This window comes from Pteropus alecto, unplaced genomic scaffold (assembly GCF_000325575.1).
Source record: "Pteropus alecto unplaced genomic scaffold, ASM32557v1 scaffold202, whole genome shotgun sequence".
NCBI lineage: Eukaryota > Metazoa > Chordata > Mammalia > Chiroptera > Pteropodidae > Pteropus > Pteropus alecto.
In genome coordinates this window covers 2,927,722-2,948,626 of record NW_006432451.1, presented here as the reverse complement: position 1 = coordinate 2,948,626, position 20,905 = coordinate 2,927,722, and the positions used below count along the sequence as shown (strand labels likewise).

Below are 20,905 nucleotides of genomic sequence, written 5' to 3'. Positions count from 1 at the left end.
CTTAGGTAACCAGTTCTTTTATAAACTGAAAATAGATTGAGTGGTTGTAAGAAACTTTTTTTCTGTTAAAGTAGTTATTTGTTCTTTTTGCTTGCCATTTTTTTTTCCCCCAAATAAAATTAGCTTTGTAGACAACAAGAACCATTTTTAAGGGGAGAAATACATAAATACTATGGCCTATTTAATTCTCTTAAATATAGAGAGGTTATTGGGAATTGGGTGGGATTCGTATGGAAAGTTTTCTGGAGAAGGTGTGCTTTGGGAGAGTTTAAGAGGAGGCATAAGTTTAAATGATTGCAGCTGAAAAAGGATACTGCCCTTCAAGTGAGGGAGAATATGATGGCTCAGCAACGAGGCAGGCACTCTTGTGGAGTACAGTGAGTAGATTTGCCAGGATGTTGAAGAATAGAAACCAGAGTGTAACAGAATTGAAGGTATTAAAGAGAGATTGAGGCTTAATACTATAAGAGATAAGCGGTAGAAGTTTAGTTTTTGTGAGGAGGGATTATTGGAACCATTTTAGATTTTTCTGAGCAAGGAGCAGGGCCCTCACCTGACCTTGTGATATTCTGTACAATATTTGGCTCAGCCTAATTGGCTTCAATGTGCCAAAAAGAGGCGATTGTTACCTTCTACACTAAACTTTTCTAAAATATATTAAATGTGATCATTATGTATTTTCTATAGCTATTTTAGACAAAGCTAACAAGAAACATGTAGAGACCCTGTCTCCCTTAAATAGTGGTGTAATCTGAATTAAAGTGAACCTTGAACTTAAAAAAGACTGTACTTGTTAGCCAAGTTGATGTCCAGATGCTGTTTTTATTTACAGTGGGGATTTTCTTTGACCTCACGTACATGGGGATAATTATACATTTGTATCTGCTTAATTAGTGGTGTCATGAAGAAGAAAGCCAAGCCCTTCTTCCTGGATGTATCCAATGATACCATATGTGTCTGGCTGATGTTCGCGACAACTTTAATTCTGCTCTGCCTGTCCACCTTCAGCTCCCACATCACTAAATGCTCTGAATAATGTGGTGAATAATTATATTTGTCTTGCATGACTTCTTTTATGTAAATTATATCCCTGAATGCTGTTTAAACATCACAAACAAGGAAACACTGCAAGATTTAGACAAGGAGACCAGACGTTTTGAAAATAATGGAAAATGGATGGATTATCCAGAAAGCCTAGATAAACTGGGAGGTGAAGTGTCATTGTAGTGTGATTCAGCCCCATAGCTCATGGAATAAAAGGAAGAGGCTGGGCCACGAGCTCTGGTAGAGATAGGGGAGCCAAATAAGATAATAGCTGTGAAGGGGTTTTGTGCTATACATATGTAAAGAGCTGTTAGTTGGAAAGACTTCTGAGCACTGCAAAGTCATTATTAATTTTTTTTTTTTTTTTTTTGCCTTCTAGGGATGTGGTTGAGGTTCTTCTGAGGAACGATGCGCTGACCAACGTGGCTGATTCTAAAGGCTGTTACCCTCTGCACTTAGCAGCCTGGAAAGGAGATGCCCAGATAGTGCGGTTACTCATCCATCAAGGGCCCTCACACACCAAAGTCAATGAACAGGTCGGAAGGAAGAGAAGCTTTCTTCCATTTAGCTGTAGCCAAGACCCCAGCAACCCCGTCACTGCCTTCATCCCACTGCTGACGTCTCAGGGAACCAATTCTTCCATACCCTAAGAGGATTCCCCTCTTCTCAGCACTACTCCTCTTGGTGCATCAGGGAGGCTTTACTCCGTGAGGATGCATTTATATGCATTTGAATCATGGATATTTGGAATAGTACTATAATAAAAATACGAATACTAACCTCTTGTGCAAAATTTGAAATAACACAGATCCTGCAAAATTGCTTAGAGTCCATTTCAAGCTGGGGGGCTTAATTAATTCCCATTTGTGCTTATGCCATTAGCCTGGTAATGCAGCTTTAGCTCCTGATGCATGCCATACTGTGTGAACCATGCTGTTGTTTTACATGCATCAGAACTTGCAGAAGTGGAAGTACTCAGCTGGTGCTGAAAAGTGAGCTCACAAAAACGTGAGTGGAGGTCAGGAGGGATTCAACAGAATGAAGATCATTTCCACAGTGTCCTCTAATGTTAATATAAGAGTGACCATGCTTTGACAAAGCAGAGATAATTTTTAGCAAATAAAAAAGGCAGCATTGGAGTAAAAATACCTTGCAATGGCCATGGACTTAGGCACTCTTGAGTCTATACTTTCTCTTCTTTACATTTATTACTTTGGAAAAGTTATACTTGAATTATGCACATTCTAGACAAGCCTCTTATAAAATACAACTCCATGTAGTTTGGATCTGAGAGGAGATGGGCTTTCCTTATATGATAAGCCATTCTCCTATCTTCCTCTCTGCTCTGAACTGAAGCAGGTACTTTTCTAAGTTGCTTGAATAAGAGAGATGTCATGCTTTCTCACCAAGTTTAGGACTTTTCCTAATGACTTTGCTGAGAGGAGATTGTTAAATTACCTGTAGAATTAGATCAGGGTTATTCCTCAAAAATTGGGGAAATCTTTCTTGCAAGTCCATCTGTCAGAGAGACCGTGCACACTCTCAGTGAGCTGTTAGGAGCATGACTTTGAATAAGAGGCGGATAGCATTACTCTGAGGTATGAGAAAATGAAAGCAGTGCTCCAAATGTCCCAATTTAGAGATGACGTGTATATAGCTGTTAATCAGCCTCCCTTTCCTCTGTTGGTTTGTAGTATCTGGATGGGTAAGCAATAGACATTTAAGATCATAAATGAGGATATTTTATAGCATTAGGAATGCAGATGCCTCTTTAGAATGGCCTCTTTAGAATCTAAATGCGATTTACTCCTCCTGGCTAAAGTGACTCTAATTTCTTGTATCTGGAGGAAATTTATAAGGAAGTTTGCTTTTAAGTAATATTCCTCAAGGTTGAAAACACAAGTCACCCATTCAAGTCCTTCTCATTTGAGCAATTTTCAGTAACTGTTTCTAATCCTGTCTTTGCTCACTTTTGCCTTGGAACACAGCTGCTTGGATTTTTGAGCCACCTGAGTATGCTAGCTTGTCCTTCTCACAGCCGCCTCCTGCCTGGCCTATCCATTGATAGTTGGGACAACAGCCCAGTGCTTTGAGTATCTGGCAGGCAGGTGGGTGGGGCAGGGGCTGGGCAGCACGGCTGCAGTAGCTTGAAGAAGCTAATGGATGTAGATAGTAGTGACAGTACTACATTAAAAACCATTGCTGTGGTTCCAGTTAGATGCTCGAATAGGAGGGGGTGATGATTGCCAAGCCCTGTAGATTATCTTCCCCAATAACTTCCTTTAGAGGCACACAGATCCAAGTTCTAGTGTTGGGCCCCCTCAGGGCTGTGCATTGCTTTGATATATTTCATCCATTTTATCATCACATTTTCTTTTCCTCTCCTTTTTGTAGAATGCTCTTGAGATCAAAGAACTCAAAAAGTACGGCCCCTTTGACCCTTATATCAATGCCAAGGTGTGTACTTTGCTGCCAGGATTCCTCTGCATCATTTCTTCAAGCTACACTTTCTCTTTGATCCTCTCTGGCTTCCACTCTTGTCCACTCGGGCTCCTCCTCACCACCCTGACTGTTGTCTGCTTCAGCCCATCTGCCTTTGGCTTGTCTGAGAGTGGGGAGTGGGAAAATGCAGGTTCAGTGGGTTTTGTTTTTGTTTTTAGGATCCATACTAATTCTGGAAAGGTTAGGTGCTTTTTCTGGAATGGCTGAAAAGCTTAGAAGTGGCAGAAGTGGGAAAAAAGGTGGAACCATGCGTGCATAATTTACTATTGTGATTTCTAAAATTTAAATTCAAAAACAATTAAAAGATGTCAAATTAGCTTACTTTTGAGAAGCACAGAAAAATGATTCATTTTTATTTCCTGGATTAAAAAATTATTCTTAGTCTGTCTTCTATGTTTCTTTTGAAGTAAAATCTGATTTTCAATAGCTTGTGGTAATTGTATGGGGGAGAGGGCAGGGTGACTTAAGAGCTGTTGCTTGTGGCTCCCCTCTCATTTCCTTGAGTTTGTGCATTTCTGCCTGGGGCTTTAAAGCCTCTGCCTCTTCTCCCTAGCCACTTAGCCTCTCTCTCTGCTCGGTCACTCTTGGCCCTTGGAAGGACTCTTAAATAGAAAATGAAGTTGCAGGGCCAAGCGGGACACTTCTGTTGCGTCTTGCTGTGAGGCCGGGACTGGTAATATATTGTCTGATAGGCCTGGTGACGAACTGCCCCGCTCTGCTGTGCTCACTGCCCCTCTAGCCTCTACCGCATCGGGCAGCAGAGTATGTGGGTCGGGTGATGGTGTTAGCCTCTTTCCTCAGCGCTCTCACCTGCTGTTTCTGATTCCGAGTTTTCATTCAGATGAGGTTTGCTTTTTGGCAACAATCTGGAGTTTAGTTGAGTCACTGCATTACTCACACTAGCTGCCTTTCACTTGCTCCGAATTCAGCAGCCTTAGGGAAGGGAAATATAAGGTACTTCTGCATGTTTCCAAAAGCAAGGCAGGATGTGAGGGTGCTCTGGCTGCGACATCTTTCACCCCATTGATCGCCAGGGTTGATTCGGCTGATCTGGCTGGCTAGGCGGGTGTCCCCTTCCTCCCTCACCACTCCATGTGCGTCCCTCCCGAAGCTGCACACTCGGTCGAAGAGGACGACCTTCCCTGATAGAAGAGAGTACCATTCTTCGGTCAAGGGTATAGGAGTAGCTGCGCTCCCCTACTAGAACCTCCAAACAAGCTCTCAGAAGCAAGCCAGATATTTTATGTTCTTTGAGAAATCCTGATTTAGCAAATGAAGCCCTTTACTGACTGAACCTAGGCAGGCTCTGTGAAAGATTTTCTTCAGCTGTTGGGCTTCATTGTTGGAGAAACAGTTTGATCTGGGATAGTGGAACACGTTAGCTTTTGTTTTGGCCCACTCTTCAAATTCTGTTTTTTAATCTTCAAAATAGGAAGATACTCTGTTTTAGTTTTCTTCTTTTTTTTTTGAAAGTGACAGAGAACTCTCACAGGTCACTGTCTTTCAAGTGAGACCTGAATGCAAATTCTATGCTATCACTTACTTGGTTTTGTTGACTTGAGTGAGTTTCTTTCTCTCTCTGAGCCTCAGTTTACTATTTAATTTGGTGGATTGTTTTGGAGTTTAAATAGGATAATGTACATAAAGTAAAAATATCTGGTAATTTTAAAAGGAATACATAATGTGATATTTCTGAAATGCATTTTGAAATTTGTTCTTTGTTGCTGGTGGGTGAAACATAATGGAACATTGCTCAATGAGTCTGTTCAGGGTTTTATTTTGGGGGGAAGCACCTCAAAGTGATTGCTTTCCCACTCTGCAGTTAGTTCAGTTAGCTTGTAAAGCTCTGATTAAAGGGTAGGACTTGGGTTCTTGAAAGCACATTTTCCTACCCCTTGATTTTGCACACATAAAAGAAAATTTGTCTAACCAGAATAAGAATATACTTCTCTCCTTGGAAATACTACCCTTTCCCCCCTCCCCCGACCTCCACCCCCAGGGCAACCGATGCTCAACGGATAAAAAGCTGTTTGGGTTGTGCTAAGAATGCAAACTCTTCTTGAGCTGATTTGATCCTGACCTCCCTAGGTATTTTCCTGACCCGACTTAGGGTTTTTATTGACCTGGCTTGTGTTTAGGAATTGCTTTGCTAAAGGACTTTTATGGGCTAAGTAGTAGCAGGCACCTGTGGAAATGGAAGATGTCTCAGATGCCTTCTTGGGGAGTGGAGGTAGTTTTCATGAGCTTTCATTCTTCCTCTTTGACCTGTGGAGCTTTCCTTTTTCACAAGTCAGAATAAATCAGTCCAAACATAAATCATCCTTAGCTAAAGTGGAATCATTAAAATTGTTTTTTACCCTCTAAGTTAAATAATTTTAACTTAATTCGAATAGCATAAGATGAGCAACAATCATATTTGTTTTAGTGTAGATCTATTTTTCTGTACACTTAAAAATTATTCAGTCTTAGAGCTGGAAGAGGCCTGGAAGTTATATAGACCAGTTGTCTCCGCATGTTGCTCAGCTTATCTGGTTGTGTCAGAATACCTAGCAAGCTTTTATAAAACTTTTAATTTGGAGAAAATTTCCAATTTTAATATAAAATCTATGTTCAAATTTCACTAATTGCCTCAGTAATGTCCCCTGGAACAATTTCTTTCTGGTCCAGGATCAAATCCAGGATCATACATAACGTGAGTCAGTTCCTCAGGCGCTCATGACACTGACAATTTTGAAGAGTACAGGCCTGTTGTTTTGTTGACCGTCCCTCAGTTTGAGTTTACCAGATATTGCCTCGATTCAGGTTATACATTTTTGGCAGGGATGCCACAGGAGTAATGTTATGTCCTTTTTAGTGCATCACATCACAAGGCACATGATGTCAGTTTGTCTCATTCTTGATAATGATGAATGATTGCTTGGTTAAGTTGGTACCTGCTAGGTTGGTAAGCTTTCGAATAATAGTTTTCCTGGGCTTTACCTTCTGAGGTGCTATCCTGGCAAGTCTGGGCTAGGACTTAGCTGCTTTTAAGTTCCATGTAATTCCTAAACGAAGCCAGTTTGAGAACCGCTGAGTTAAGCCAACTTTCCACTCAGAGCAGGAGTCTTCTCTCACCTAAAATGTGGGCCATCTATCTCTTATTTTACTTGTTTGTTTATTTCTCCTAGTAACAAACAGAATTATTCTCCTGAGATTCCACCGATTTTTGATTTCTTATGCTTGGTTGACATCTGTCTTTCTAAACCTTCTATCTGTTGGTCAAAGTTCTGCCTTCTAGAACGTTACAGAGTAAGTCTAACTTATTCCACATGAAGGACTCAGTTCTCATGTTTCTCCTGTATCTTCTAAATCTCAGTAGACGTAGTTTGTCCTTTTGTTCCAATTTCGGTATATTTCTATTGCCTATACCATTATCGCTACAGAGGGCTGTAACCCGAGTGTCCCTAACTTAGGTATCTGTCAACAATGGACAGGAGTGCAGTTGGGCTGTAATCTAAGTACTGGGAGGTGATGGTTTTGAATAGTTCCAAGAAGAGAAAAGCCATGGAAATGTTTCTGTATGGTTTTCTGCTGCTTGTAGTGTGTGTGTATGTGTAAATGCATAAATATAATGGATTTAAACATTGAATGAGATCTCTGGATATAAAGGGTGTTGGGGGCTTTTTTTTATTAGAAGTACTGATCATAGTAAGGAAAAATGAAAGTGATCTCAAGATGGGCAAGAATGGAGACTTTGTGAAAGACTTTGGAGAAAATTGGGATATTTCATCTCAGTCCCTTTCCTCAGACCAGATACATAGTAATATGATTCTGGGAACTCTTGAGGTGTTGTGAGCACCTGTGCTGCAATTTGGAAGGTGTGCAAGAGAAGGATTCCAGGTGGCTATGAGTCTGTGCACTCCTTGGAATCCCTCCTCTTCTTGTGGGTCCATGCATCAACGCTTAGTGAGTTCCTGCCCTGATAATTGTCAGGCTCAAAGGGGAAATTGTAGTAAGAGCTCATTGTGATGGCCTGCATTGAATTTGAGAGATGTGCTCACCACAGGCATAAACTCAAGATTATTATAGTGAACAGACTGTATCTGGCAAGAGTGAAACACAAGTAAGATGCTTCCTACACTGCGAATGTGAGCGTAATGTTCTGCAGAGATGTGGTTAGGCCATTTTTAACATAGGTGGAAAATTTGCCTAGTAGTGATCAAGACCTTGCCTTTTTATAGCAAGGCAGCTTTTTGGCAGCTGCCTTAGTTCTGGCAAAAAAACAAACAAACGGAAGACTTTTTTTTCTTGCTGGATAGTGGAATTTTACAGTTCTTCAGGCCCTCATGGTATGCTTTTTACCAAGTCAAGGACAGATTATTCTGGTAGTTGGGAGACAACTTGGATATAAAAGAAACAACAATATCTGTTTCAGAGCAAACAAGGTTTTCTGGATTGGAATTTTAATAAGAATAAGCTGACTTTCTTGGCCCTTGCTGTCATGCTAATCTTGAGATATAAAACCCTGAGAATCCTCTTAAACTTCTTTGGATTGCCACTTGGCCCCAGGATCACTCTACAGAAAGGTCCTGTGAGTTTTCTTTTCATCATGAGAAAGTGAAGTGACAGCTCTTAAGTTTGCTCAGGGTACTCATGCCATAGCTTAATAGGAATTGGGAATTCAAAATGAGTGTCCTAAATGGTTTTTTGGCACAGGAAATCCCAAGGATTTACTTTCTACCTAGCATTTCCCCTTCCCTCCAGACTTTTAAGTTGACATGGAATTTGCTCCTTGGACCGAGTTGTACCACAAGAGGCCGTTGCTAAGTGGCTGTGTCTTTGGCCAGTGAAGGTGTCTGCACTTTCTCAGCTGCTGTTCTCCTGAGTCACGTTTGAACTCAGTGCTGTGTCCTCTGTTTATCTGTGTGCATTTATCTTGCATGTGGCTCCTGCTACCACCTTTCTACCCTTATTTCATTTTTAAAATTTCTTTGCTATCCTTCTGGCCTTTTGGGACCTTGTTCCCAGCAGCTCTGGATCTTCCTGGTACAATTGGTGTAGCTGGAAAAAATGATGCAGTCAAATGCCAGATCAAAAGCAGATGGAATTGCATGCATGCTTGGGTAACTTCTAGTCTGTTATTTTTAATGTCATTAATTGAATTAAATCAATTGTGGAAACATTAATTTTTACCTTTTGACCACTGAAAGGTGCATAATATTGATTTGATGGACAACTCCCCTCGTAAGCTTTGTTTCCCTAAAATAGCAGAAGCCTCCTGAATAAATTCAGGACTCTCAAAATCTTATGAGACAATTATTTTCATTAGTGCTTTTAAAAAGGAAAGGTCATGGAAATCACTTTATTCCTGCTCTAATTATACATTGTCAGTAGTAGTAAAAGAAAGAGCATAATTGGAATAGTTAACAGTTTGCTTTTGATGATTGAAAAACCACAAACTTCTCCTGTTTTATCCCATGTTCTACCTTTAGTTTGAAGCAAAATTGGCATTAAAGGATCATGGGGTTATAAATTCGAATTGATGGCAGTGTTACAATTTTGAATATTTTGCACCTCTCACACAAAACATTCCAGTGTCTGATTGAAGAAGTGCTACCCTGTGCTGTAGATTCTGCATGCATGGATTGGTACAGGCTTCTGGAATAGGCACAGGGCAGCATCAGGGTCCCATATTCCTCTGTGACTGGGCTCAGGTGCCTCCCTCCCCTGGAAATGGCTGTTTGCTGATATCTTGAGAGTGACTTTTGGTGCTCTGCTCTGTTACTTTCATTGTTGGCTGGTTGATTTGCATGCAAATAAAAGCTTGTGTGTGAATCAATGGATGGTCAACAAATGAAGAATCAGAACCACAGGGTTGACTAAATATAAATTATAAAACCAGTTGAAGTTTAAAATGAATCAATGGCAGTGATATTATTGGCATTTGTCTGTGCCAGGGCTTCTACCCAAGACCTGCCACATTCCCTAGATTGCTCTCTTTACAATCTGGAGACACTTCCTTCACAGCACAAAGGAGGCTGCAAATGCTAAGGAGATGACTGCTCCCCTCTTGCAGTAATTGGGGCAAGACGTGGCTGATTAGAGCAGTTGGGCTTGTTCGCAGGGGAGTATGTCTAGATTCAGACTGACTTCTATTAGTCCCCAAGTATTGCTGCTATTTTTCTCATTTAAATTTCATTGGTTTTATGTGTGATTGTCCTAGTCATATGCCAGTCACCGTTCTGATGTGATCTGCTTGTTAACTCTTTAGAACAATGACAACGAGACGGCCCTGCATTGTGCAGCACAGTATGGCCACACGGAGGTGGTGAAGGTCCTCTTAGAGGAGCTAACAGACCCCACCATGCGCAACAACAAATTTGAGACACCTCTGGACCTGGCTGCGCTCTATGGGAGACTGGAGGTGGTGAAGATGCTCCTCAATGCACACCCCAACCTCTTGAGCTGCAACACTAAGAAGCACACCCCTCTGCACTTGGCGGCAAGGAATGGCCACAGAGCTGTGGTCCAGGTGCTCCTGGATGCTGGCATGGATAGCAACTACCAGGTAGCTGGACCAATAGACCTCCCAGGCTCAAGGGACTTAGTCATTTTAGAAAAGGCATAAGTACCATGCTGCTGGGCTGTGTTATTATTTAGCACGTTCCGTATCACATGTCAGATGCTTCCTTCCATTCGTTGACTCATTTTACTGTGAAACTTTAGAGACAAACTCCCCAGTGAGTTTGTTTTTTTTTCTTTTTAGGGTTAAAATATAATCATTATACCCTGAAAAGATGTGATTATGGACAAGCTCTCGAAAATAGAAAGTTTCATTATCTTTCTATACATATGTTCCCACTGCCACCATTTAGCACCTCCAAAATCCCATCAACTTGATTTTGCCAACAGGAGACTTAGCATTTCCTGTGGCTTTTCACTTTTGCTTCATTCAGATGAATGAAAGTCCTTAGGCTTTGCATTGACCAAACCACACTTGAAGTTAAGGTGTTTTTTTTCCCCTTGTACTTTTCTTTTCATTATTCCTTACACCCAGGAAGGTGGAGTTTTGAGGCGTTTTACCAATGGGTGGCTCCAAGAGTAACTACCGTTAGTCACGTGTGGCCTGCTGGTGGCACAGCAAACACCCTCGATGTACAGGCCATGATTGTGGTTTTGGAATCCAGACAAGAAAAATAGGAAAGATAATGACAGGGGACTTTGTGTGGTTTATTTTATTTTCCTGTCCCTTCTTGTCTATGTTCCGTTTGTCGTGTTAAGCCACGCCAAAACTGGGTCACTTTTCTGATGACATGCTGCTCTGCGCTCTCGTTTGCTTTCCAGACGGAGAAGGGCAGTGCTTTGCATGAGGCTGCTTTGTTTGGCAAGACCGATGTGGTACAAATCCTGCTGGCTGCAGGTGAGAGGTCGGCAGCACTCTTGTCTACACAGCATGCCAGGGTTGGGATTGTTTCTCTCTAGCCTCCCTGGAGGGAGATTTTTGCTGGCTGCATTTGAACCCAATGAATGTATGTCTCCACTGATTGCAAATGTATGAATTGTTCATGAATAGCTGGATTAAATGGCTTTGGATGAAAAATGTTGGTCATGCTGCTGGGAGTGTTAGGTGTCCTGGAATTTGACCCTCATTGGGGCTCACTTGAAAATACTCACTCCACTGGTCTACCTGGTGTGCCTTTCTAGGAATTGATGTCAACATAAAAGATAACCGTGGACTGACTGCCCTAGACACTGTCCAAGAACTGCCTTCTCAAAAGAGCCAGCAGATAGCAGCACTTATCGAAGGTATCAGCCCATCTCCCTGTCGGGGTGACCAGAGGACACACTAGCCAAACCAAGGCATTTGCATTTGGTGCAGCTTTTTTTTTTGTTTTTCCATGTAGATCACATGACCGGAAAAAGAAGTGCAAAAGAGGTAGATAAAACTCCCACACCCCAGCCACCTCTCATCTCCAGTATGGACTCCACATCCCAGAAGTCTCAGGGTAAGGTGGCTCTTCTCTGCCAGCAAAGGGGCTCTCGGCTCGAAAAGAGTTGAACGTTCTTTAGCAAAATGGAAAATCTTAATTTAAATAATAATTTCAGGGAGTTAGGGGTACTTAATAAGTTCATATTCAAATTCATTTTTTCCCAACTACTATATGAAGTTTTATTGAATATAGCTTAGGCCTTTGACAGCAGACCTCTTCTTTCCTACTTTATTTTATTCTTTACTTTCACAGTTGGCTCTGTGAGATCTATTTTGGGATGTGTAGTAGACAAGATAATTTCAAGATAAATTCAAATCTCAGTGAAACCTTTTTTTCCTAACACACACTATAGTGTCTTGAGCGTAGTTGGCCCACAGTAAATATTTAATGCGTGTCATCTGGTTGGTAGATGTGCATCTGGAAGATTTTGGTAACATATCATTTGGCTTATAAATTTGGTCTGGGTGCTAGCTTAGGTAGTCCAGCCTCCATAGTACTGCCAGGATCCACCTTTTCAGATTTATTGAGCAGCCTTTTGGGTCCTAGGTGTGATGAATGAGAAAGATAAAATACTGACCGACACCTTCCCCACACACACATCACAATAAAAAAAATCTAGAGAAACAGAACAAAGCCAGACACTAAAATGGAAAAGGATTTTTCTAAGGAGTACAGAAATACAAGGGTTAACGTGTACTCAGTCTGTCTTTACTGTGGAGTACTTGTTCTCTCCCTATCACATTTTTTCTGACCTCATAATCTAATAATGGGATTAGTAATTCACTAAACTATTAGCTTTTAAGGATTTGTTGGTTATAGTTTTGACTATTTGCAGTGACCCAGAGATCCCTGTTCTATAACAGTTGGTAATTTTGCAGTCATAAGCTTGGATCCCAGATACTCTGAGGTTTGTAGTTACCTAGTGAGTGAGTCTAACAGCTGTTCAGTGCCTCTGTCTCAGAAAGGCTTCGTCATCCTCTATTTTGCTTGAGCACATGGAGGCTCTTATCAAGAATTTTAAGGATTACTTAAGTAGTTTAGTTGTACTTTGCTACATTTTATGGTTTAAGTTTATGCTATCATGGTGTTGAGGTATTTGGGAATTTGGATTGTCGCAGTGGTTGGAAACTTGAGATTGTGCTCTACTTTCATTGACTCTTCTCTAACCGCCTCTCCAGGTGACGTGGAGAAATCAGTGACTGAACTGATCATCGATTTTGACACAAATGCTGAAGAGGAGGATCCCTATGAGGCGCTGTGCAATGCTGTCTCCTGTCATTCCTTGGACAGCATGGCCAGCGGGCGATCATCTGACCTAGACTCCATGAACAAGGAGGCTGAGGCAGCAGGAGTGAAAGCTGCTGGAGTGAGGCCTGTATGTGGCCTGGGGCCCTCAGCAACCTGGGGGTTTTGTTGCCCGCTGTGCTCCTGTGTGGGGCTAGGGGGAAGAGTGTGACCCCTAGTGCCAGCTGGCATGTCAGAGACCTGGATCCTCCTCCCCTGTTGTCCTGGGGCTTTGCCACGTCTCCCTCTTACTGTGGTTGCATTGAGGTAGAATTTTGGTTTTTCCAATTTCAATGTAATCCGTTTGCATCTTTCTATTACTTTTTGGCCTTAGAACAAATTATTTCTACTTTGTCTTAGTGCTGTCTCTGTCTTTGGGTCTTTCCTATATTCTGTGTTTTTTCTCTCTGGAGAGCAGTTCAGATGGTGAAAGAGCTCAGTGAAATAAGTTTCTGTCTGACCTGAGTACATGCTCACCTTCCATTTGCCCTCAAAGAATTATCTGTTTGGATCTGGACAGATTTCTGAATTTTTCAGGGTTGTAGCAAGGTTTGATCAGACATCGCATGTGTTAGTATGTTGCTCTCCTGTTTTTCCTAGTGATTATAACCCTTCCAGCCACTGAAATCATAGGATGAGGACAGCCCTGAATTCTTCCTTCTCAAGGCCTACCTTCTTGTCTTATTGCTTCTTTCTCTGGTATTTGCTTCTACTTCTGGCCTTGTACATTGTTCTTCAGACTCCTTACCCCCATTTTCTCACCTGGGGTTTTACTGTGCGCCTAAGCCTGAATGAGTGGTCCCATTGACCTTCCTTCCTGCATGGCAGGCATAGTAATTTGAAGTTTTGAGCTCTGTGATTTTATTAAACTGGCCATTGCTCTAACAGGATCCCAGTGATAATCTCACCTTGAGGCATATTTTCATGTGTATATTATTTCTTCTTGTTGGAGAGGCTGACTTTTTCCTTTCGGTCTGAATCCAGCTTATGACCATTTTGATGATCTTTTAGCTGCTAGGTGATCCTTGGGCTTTCCAGGTGTGCCCTGGGAGTGGCGTGATGTTTCTTGGTGCTCTTTTCTGTTAGCCTCCTTGCCCTGCCCTTGATGAGACCCTGCATTTCAGTACGGATTTTGGAAAGGCTCACCAGCCTTGTGGTAGCCCACTAGAGAGGGTATGATCAAGGACTGTGGTAAAACTTGTGAGCAGTGAAAGCCAATGCATACGCCGAGGACCACTGGTATTGTGCTTCTGTAGACAGAGCAAGTTTTTTTTACTTCTGTTGCTGTTAGATACAAATGAATTAAGCAAATCCACCTGTGGAGGAAAGGAGTTGCTTAAGTGGTACTTACCGGTGATGCCCATTAGAGGGAGCCAGAGGCTTTGCAAGAAGAACACAGGGTTCCTGAGGAAGCTTTGAATAACCAAGTTCCTGTGGGGCTTAGCCACTGATTTACAGTCCCTTTCTTCCATCCTCCTCTAGGAATCTAGCCTCATATGGTCCTTCTAAATAGAAACTGATACATCTTGGGGTGCATGCTTTGCCATGTTCACTTGCGTATATTGTGGCTGTGCTACCTTCCTGGTCGTTGGTAATTAACTGTGGCCGAGGGACTATTATACATCTTGTGAACACAATGGATGGTATATATAAATCAGCTCCAGGCTTCCAGGCCCTGGGCCGAAGTTTTGATGTTAGAAGAAAGAGGATCAGGCTTTTCTTTCCTTCCAATGCCCCTGGTGATCACTTCCACCAAAGGCTTTCCTATTACTCTTTCTAGGCTCCTTTAGCTTTAGGAAACCTTCTAGGATGGGTCTTTTTGTTGTATTTTATTTTGTTTTTCCTCAGTTCTGTGTGTCCCAAGGTTGGATAACTGGTGTAGATTACAGGCCTGCTGCTTTTGCTATTCCCTTCCTTACAAAGTGGCCCTGGGACCAGGCTTGTTCCTGCACTTCTGGAGCAAAGAAGGGTGGGGAAAATAGGACTTAGTGGGAAATCTGATATAAATTGTTTTGTTTGGCTTCAACATATGAACCTGTGTCGAAGTTGTTGCCATTGGGCATCCATCTGGTTCCAGGGACTGTGGGAATGACTGTTTTTTCGAGTTTTAAAACCGAGCAGTGAAGCATATTTCAATAGAGAGATCACGGATGCCAAATGCTAACTCTGGCAGCTCCTAAAACATAAGAAACATCTTTCCTTGTAGCTTTCTCTGAGGTTCTCAGATAATTCAGCATTCACCTCTGCCCTGACGTTTCATATACGCCTGTCCCAGCAGCACAGCGAACTGACCTACAAGCCAGGGACTGAGCCTGCAAGCCAACTCTTGTTTCAGGTTCCCATTCCCTTCCCCATAAGAACATTGATCATCAAACTTTGGAATAGAAATGAGGTTGGAAGTAGTGCAGGCACAATGGCAAACCTCTCTTCAGCTTTCTTTCACCAAATATCAGTCTGTATATTCCTGAAAGTGACCAACTAATTAATGATCTAACTGATCCCCTCCTTGATGAGTGTCTTGCTCCATGGCTGGGGTTGCAAACTATGGCCACAAACCAGTTGCCTCTTTTTGTGATTAAAGTTTTATTGGAACACAGCCACACTCACTCATTTACATATTTTTTATGGCTACTTTTACAATGCAATGGCAGAGTTGGCAAAGTTGAAAATATTTACTCTATGGCTCTTTAAGAAAAAGTTCGCCAACCCCCTGCTCTAGGACAGATAACTGACAAATATTATTTTTTAAAAATGGGTTGAGATGAAGTAGGGTTTTCATATGCTAATGATACATAATAGTAATCATTGAAGGTGACCAAGGATAAGAGGACCAGTATGAGCTTTTGCTAATAAATGGGGATGGCATCAAAGTTTGGACAGAAAGTGATGTTTTTGTCCTTGATTACTTTCCTCATTACTTCCTTAATAACTTTAGTTTGTTAGGACTCTTTGACAAGTTGATTCTTTTGACTTGCTGTTTCTTCTTTTTAGAGTAGACTGAAAGTTGAGCCACAGGTTTTCCTATACTAGAGTTTTAAGTATCAGTATTATGAAGGACATTTTCTGAAAAGGCAGTTACTTATGTGTTTTCAGTGCTGTTATTTCTCACTGTGGTCAAGGTTGTGAAAGAGGTATTTATAATCTCTGCCATAAACATCAAAAAGCTAAGAACATACTAACTGCAGTGTGTGTGTGAGAGCAAGATTCTCCATCTGTTCAGATATTAAACAGATACTAAACCATGAGTTTGGTCTCTCAGGGGAGTTCTGTACATTATTCTATTTAATTTCCAAGAGCTAAGATAAGAGTAAACTAAAAAGCTACTTGAAAAAAGAGATGATGAAGTACTTATTTTTTCTCTTCTACAGAGAGAACGTCCACCGCCTCCAGCAAAGCCACCACCCGATGAAGAGGAGGAAGACCGTATAGATAAGAAGTATTTTCCCTTGACAACTTCTGAGGTAGAGGGTTAAGGGGTTGTTCTCATCATTGAAATATGATTTTTTGAGAAGCGCACGAGTATGTGCTTGAAGAAGACTTTGCTTTCTCATATCACCTCTTTGGAGTAGTAAATTTGTATTTTGTACATCAGTAATCTGGAGTAAGAATTTTTAAACTCACTCAAAAGTAGTAAGCAAAGAATTTTAATAGAGCTCTCTGACACACAGGCCAATTATTGACCTACCTTGCCACAAGGAAAGTAAAGCATACACATTTTCTCCTGGTTCTGATGGGCTAGCCAAACTCATGTTTTGCTTTTGCACCTGTGTTGTCTTTTGAGATAAAATGTACAGTGTCACCCAAATCACTGTTCACTGGAATGTGTCATATAAGCAAGCTTTGGTGGTCCTGCCCCAGACATCTTATTTTTGTTTTTGCATTTTCCCTCTTTATTTCACATGAAGAATCTGCCCCAGAACCAACATGAAAAATATGATAAAGACTGGATTAGAAGAGAAATAGGAATAGTGGGGGTGGGGAGGAATCAAAGAAAGTTATTTGAAAAGAATAGTCTACCTTTTTAAAAAAGAAATGTTATCATGAAGCAAGTCATTCCATTTCTCACTTAGGTTTATGAAGAGAATCATTTTTCTTGATCTTTCCTCTTCAAAATGCTCCTTTAATTCTTCCTACTATTCAGAGAATGTTTATTGAGTATTTATTTAAAATATTACATAATTTTAGTATTTTTTTTTTTGTAGCTCATTCAGTGCCTTATTGTTCTTTAATTTAAAAACTAGCTAATGTAAACTAGTCAATTAAGTCTCATTACTTTATCCCTAGAAGTAGGAGTTAATGTTTTTTTACAGTATTGCCATGGACTGTTCAGTGAAATGGGCTCTTTTATTTAATGTAAACACATAGAACCAGAAGTATTGCTTTAGTTTAACTAAATGTATAAAATGCAAGGGAGCCATTTTAAGAATGTAAGTTGGTGGTGGATATAGAAGACGATTTTTATGCTAGGTACAAATTCTGTCCTTATTTCTTTTTATCCCTTAATTAAAAAATGCTTATTATCATGTCTCAACTTAGGGGTCTCTATAATGACAGCCTCTAGGGTAATAAATAATACATTGCCAGCAGACACAAGTGTATGTAGTAAATACCCACATGTTTTTATAGAGATTTGCTTTATTACTTCCTTTTTACAAGAGATCCCTGGTAATATGGAGTATATTCATCTGGGGCTGGGTCTCTGTAAATGCCTTATGCCACCTCTTTAACAAAGACTTAGATTAAAATTCCTAATGCCCAAGGATAAGAGCAAGGCTCTTAAAGAAATATTAGATAACCAGGACTTTCTGTGCTCCTAAGGCTTTCTAGAACTTACAGTTTGGCAATAACAGTGTCAAGAGGTAGAGGAGAAATTGCCACATTACTCTCCTGGATGGGAGACTATCTGAGATACATCTTCTAGGACTTGCTTCTGAATAGCCTGGAATTCTGGGTTATTTGGACCACCAGAGTCAGTATTTGGAAGACCATGAGAACCCTGGCTTTGCCTGTTTAGTGATGATTATAAGTACGTGAATATAGAGGTGATATAGTCTGAGTCATTAGCCTTTTAATGATCAAGGCAGATTCTCTTTGCTGTCGTTTGGTTAGGTCTTCTCCAAAAGTAGACTTTTTTTTTTTTGACTCTAGTCTTCACCATCTTTATTTCTAATACTCTCAAAGCTTTACCAACCTAATACTCATCTCTTAGGAGGAACTGATTTCATCGAAATTTAGACATTTATATTTGGCAAACAATCTGCCCCAGTGTTCGTGTCCTGTTCCTAAGGCTTGTCATTGTCAGATGACCTATAGAAGCCTTTAAGGGAAGCTGAGTATACCTGGCTCCAGGCAAGCTTATCAGAGCAATGATCAGATCATGAAACTGGTTTAAAAACATTAATATATGCACACATGTGTGTGCACACATGCTATTTAGATATTTTGGCCTCACCAAATGGACTGCCAGCTGCATTAGTCTGACCACAGACTTCTCTATGCTCAGATGTGCTAAACATTCACGGGAAGTTGCAGCTGCTATGATATCTCTTCTCAGAAAGCTGCCCATACCCTGACTAGCCATTCCATTGTCACAGTTAGGTTGTTTTGCTCTGCAGCGAAAATGTTGCTTTCCATATAGCAGAGAATATGTTTTCGTTTTTGTTTTTGTTTTTTTTGTTTTGTTTTGGCTTTGATTTATTGCTAACCCTGGAAGAAAGGGGGAAAAAGATTAAGGAGTAATTTAGTAAAGAGCAGAATCCTTTCTTTTGAAAATCACTTATTGCCATATTCACTGTGACACAGGGCTTCTTGAGTGGGAGCTAAGAAGGCTCAAAGAAAAGCAGTTTATTGCCTTATTGTGAGATTTTAATCCCATAGCTATCAAGGGCCTAGACCAAGCAAAAAATATCACCCTACAAATTGGAGTTGTCTGGGTGTGAGTGGGGACTCTCATTAGACATCCGAAGGAGGAAAAAGGTCCAAATTGGATGAAGAAATCATATTTCCCTGACAAAAATGAGGCCAGCTTTGTTCAGAATTCGGGGAGGTGAATTTCATGGCCCTGGCTCTTCTGGGAGCTCTTTATGTAACCTTGGGCAAGTCTTGAGACCTCTCTGAGAACACGCTTTTGTCATCTGAAAAATGAAGGAGCTGGAACCAGGTGCTCTCTGGCTAGGAGTGGTTTAGGTCCCTTCCAGTATTGCTACATACTGGTTCTCTGCTTCTAGCCATTGTGCACAAGAGCTAGGCACGTAGTGAATGCAGGTCTGGTGGGCCTGATTTTCCGGATGGAAGTTCTTAGCCCTGTTCTACCTGGGAAGAAAGGATATTATAGGTCAGGCATCCAGGCTGTCAAATACCTCTCAGAGAGGTGTGCCTGGGGCTGTGTGAGAGCCCTCACTGTGTACAGGACACTCACAGAAACAGGTTGCCAGGGCTCTGCCTAAATGATAGCTATGGGTGTGTAAACATGTAGAACACAAATTCCTATCTGTAAAGCCTTTAGTATTAAGTTGACACTGAATGAACTGCTTAATGGTCCCTTTTTGTTCCGTTAATTGTGTTCCTATGAAGAGGCAAAAGGAATAAGTAATACAGACAAATGTCTCATTGTAATGAAATAGCTTTTAGCTTCCAGGTGGCTTTCAGTAAGTGGAGGTTCCTGCTGTGCTAGGCAGAATTTTGGATCGAGACTATCATTCTGCCTTTAGAGTGGCAGCCTTGTTAACAAACAGGAGCTGCAGTCTCTCATTTACTCTGAGACTGCGAGAATCCTTGTTGTTTCATTAGGCTGTAACATGGTGAGTTATGCCTCCAAGAAGTAAAACAGTGATGAATCACAAACTCTATTTGTTTGCGGTGAGCTGTGGGAAATGTCTGTGTGTGCCAGAGAATCACATTTGTAAGGTGTTATTGTTAGGTGGAACTGGGAACTCCCCTTCACCTCACCTTCATAAATATATTGCTTATCCTAACCACTCAAGAAGAGAGATTTTGTGCTTTGGTTTCCTCTCCTAATAGCTGGTATGTGATTATTCTTAATTTGCCTGTGAAACCTATTGGGCTTTTAGGACAGGTGAGCCAGAATTACCCTCTGAGACGGAGGTCTCCATTCTCTCTCTCAGTGCAGCTTTACTACTAATCCTGGTACTTCTAGTTTGATTCAAGCTTGGCTACTCTGGTACCATGATTACCTGTGGCCACCAGGCCCTCAGCTGACTAAAGCCAGTTGGCAGGTGTAGGAGCCAGCTCTGGTCCATTTACTTCCAGAGACACTGGCTGCCAGGATTTGGGATTTCTCAGCAGACAGAGCTGCTTTTTCTCCACTGAAGTACATACTGCCTACCCACTTGACTGTTTCAGAACAAAGATTGATAGAATTAATTTAAAATTATTATAAATGTGGTAGGAAGCTGGCTTTGGGGAAATTCTTCCTTATAAGCCCCAGGACCTGTGAAGAAAGGCTCACAAAAATAGAGGACTTACAGAGCACTTTGTTTCTAGTAAATGTCAATCATTCAGGGTCAGTCAGAAGTCATTTTGATTCCCACGGGAGGTGGGAAGGAAACCAGCCTTAGGGTAGTATGTGTGCCTATTAGAAAAGAAATGTCGAGAAAGAAGGTTTTTATGCTCCATTTGGGAGGTATCATCCACAGAAAAGAGATCATGCAGAATTCTGGAGATGGGAGAGGCAAGGGAATGGGGGGGATCTTAGATTTTATTTATGATTTTTTGAAAGATAAAATGAGGTAAGGAAAGGGGAATGTTTTAATCAAAGGCCATTGAGATTTGAAGTACAGGTGTATATCCAGAAAAGTAGTTGTGATTCCATGTGACACTCGAATTATTTACTTTTTCTTCCTCTCTTCCTATCAGATGAAAAAGGAACCAATAATCTTGAATTTGTTCAATATAACCTATTTGGTATTAGCCACCTGCATAAAAAGTACTGTGGTGTTTTCTGTCTTAGGTCTTGGCCATGAGACCCCGGGTTCAGGGCAGTACAACCAGGGAAGAGGATGAGCATCCTTATGAGCTGTTGTTAACAGCAGAAACAAAGAAGCTGGTATCAGTGGACGGAAAAACAAAAGGTACATGCCACTCGC

The 20,905-nt window shown here is 41.2% G+C and overlaps 1 protein-coding gene across 5 annotated transcripts in view; it reads left to right on the top strand.

Annotated features, from left to right (window-relative positions):
- ANKS1A (ankyrin repeat and sterile alpha motif domain containing 1A) overlaps nt 1–20,905 on the top strand; it is a 175,762-nt gene that overhangs the window by 66,533 nt on the left and 88,324 nt on the right. For 3 of the 5 annotated variants that reach the window (XM_015585905.2, XM_015585904.2, XM_006907346.3), the window contains exons 3-11: nt 1,424–1,580; nt 3,439–3,501; nt 9,797–10,093; nt 10,870–10,945; nt 11,230–11,331; nt 11,430–11,531; nt 12,695–12,891; nt 16,169–16,261; nt 20,770–20,890. In XM_015585905.2, the coding sequence (XP_015441391.1) occupies nt 1,424–1,580; nt 3,439–3,501; nt 9,797–10,093; nt 10,870–10,945; nt 11,230–11,331; nt 11,430–11,531; nt 12,695–12,891; nt 16,169–16,261; nt 20,770–20,890 (1,208 nt within the window). The remainder of the gene's footprint in view (nt 1–1,423; nt 1,581–3,438; nt 3,502–9,796; nt 10,094–10,869; nt 10,946–11,229; nt 11,332–11,429; nt 11,532–12,694; nt 12,892–16,168; nt 16,262–20,769; nt 20,891–20,905) is intronic. The other 2 variants (XM_006907348.3, XM_006907347.3) reach the window with 1 other exon arrangement.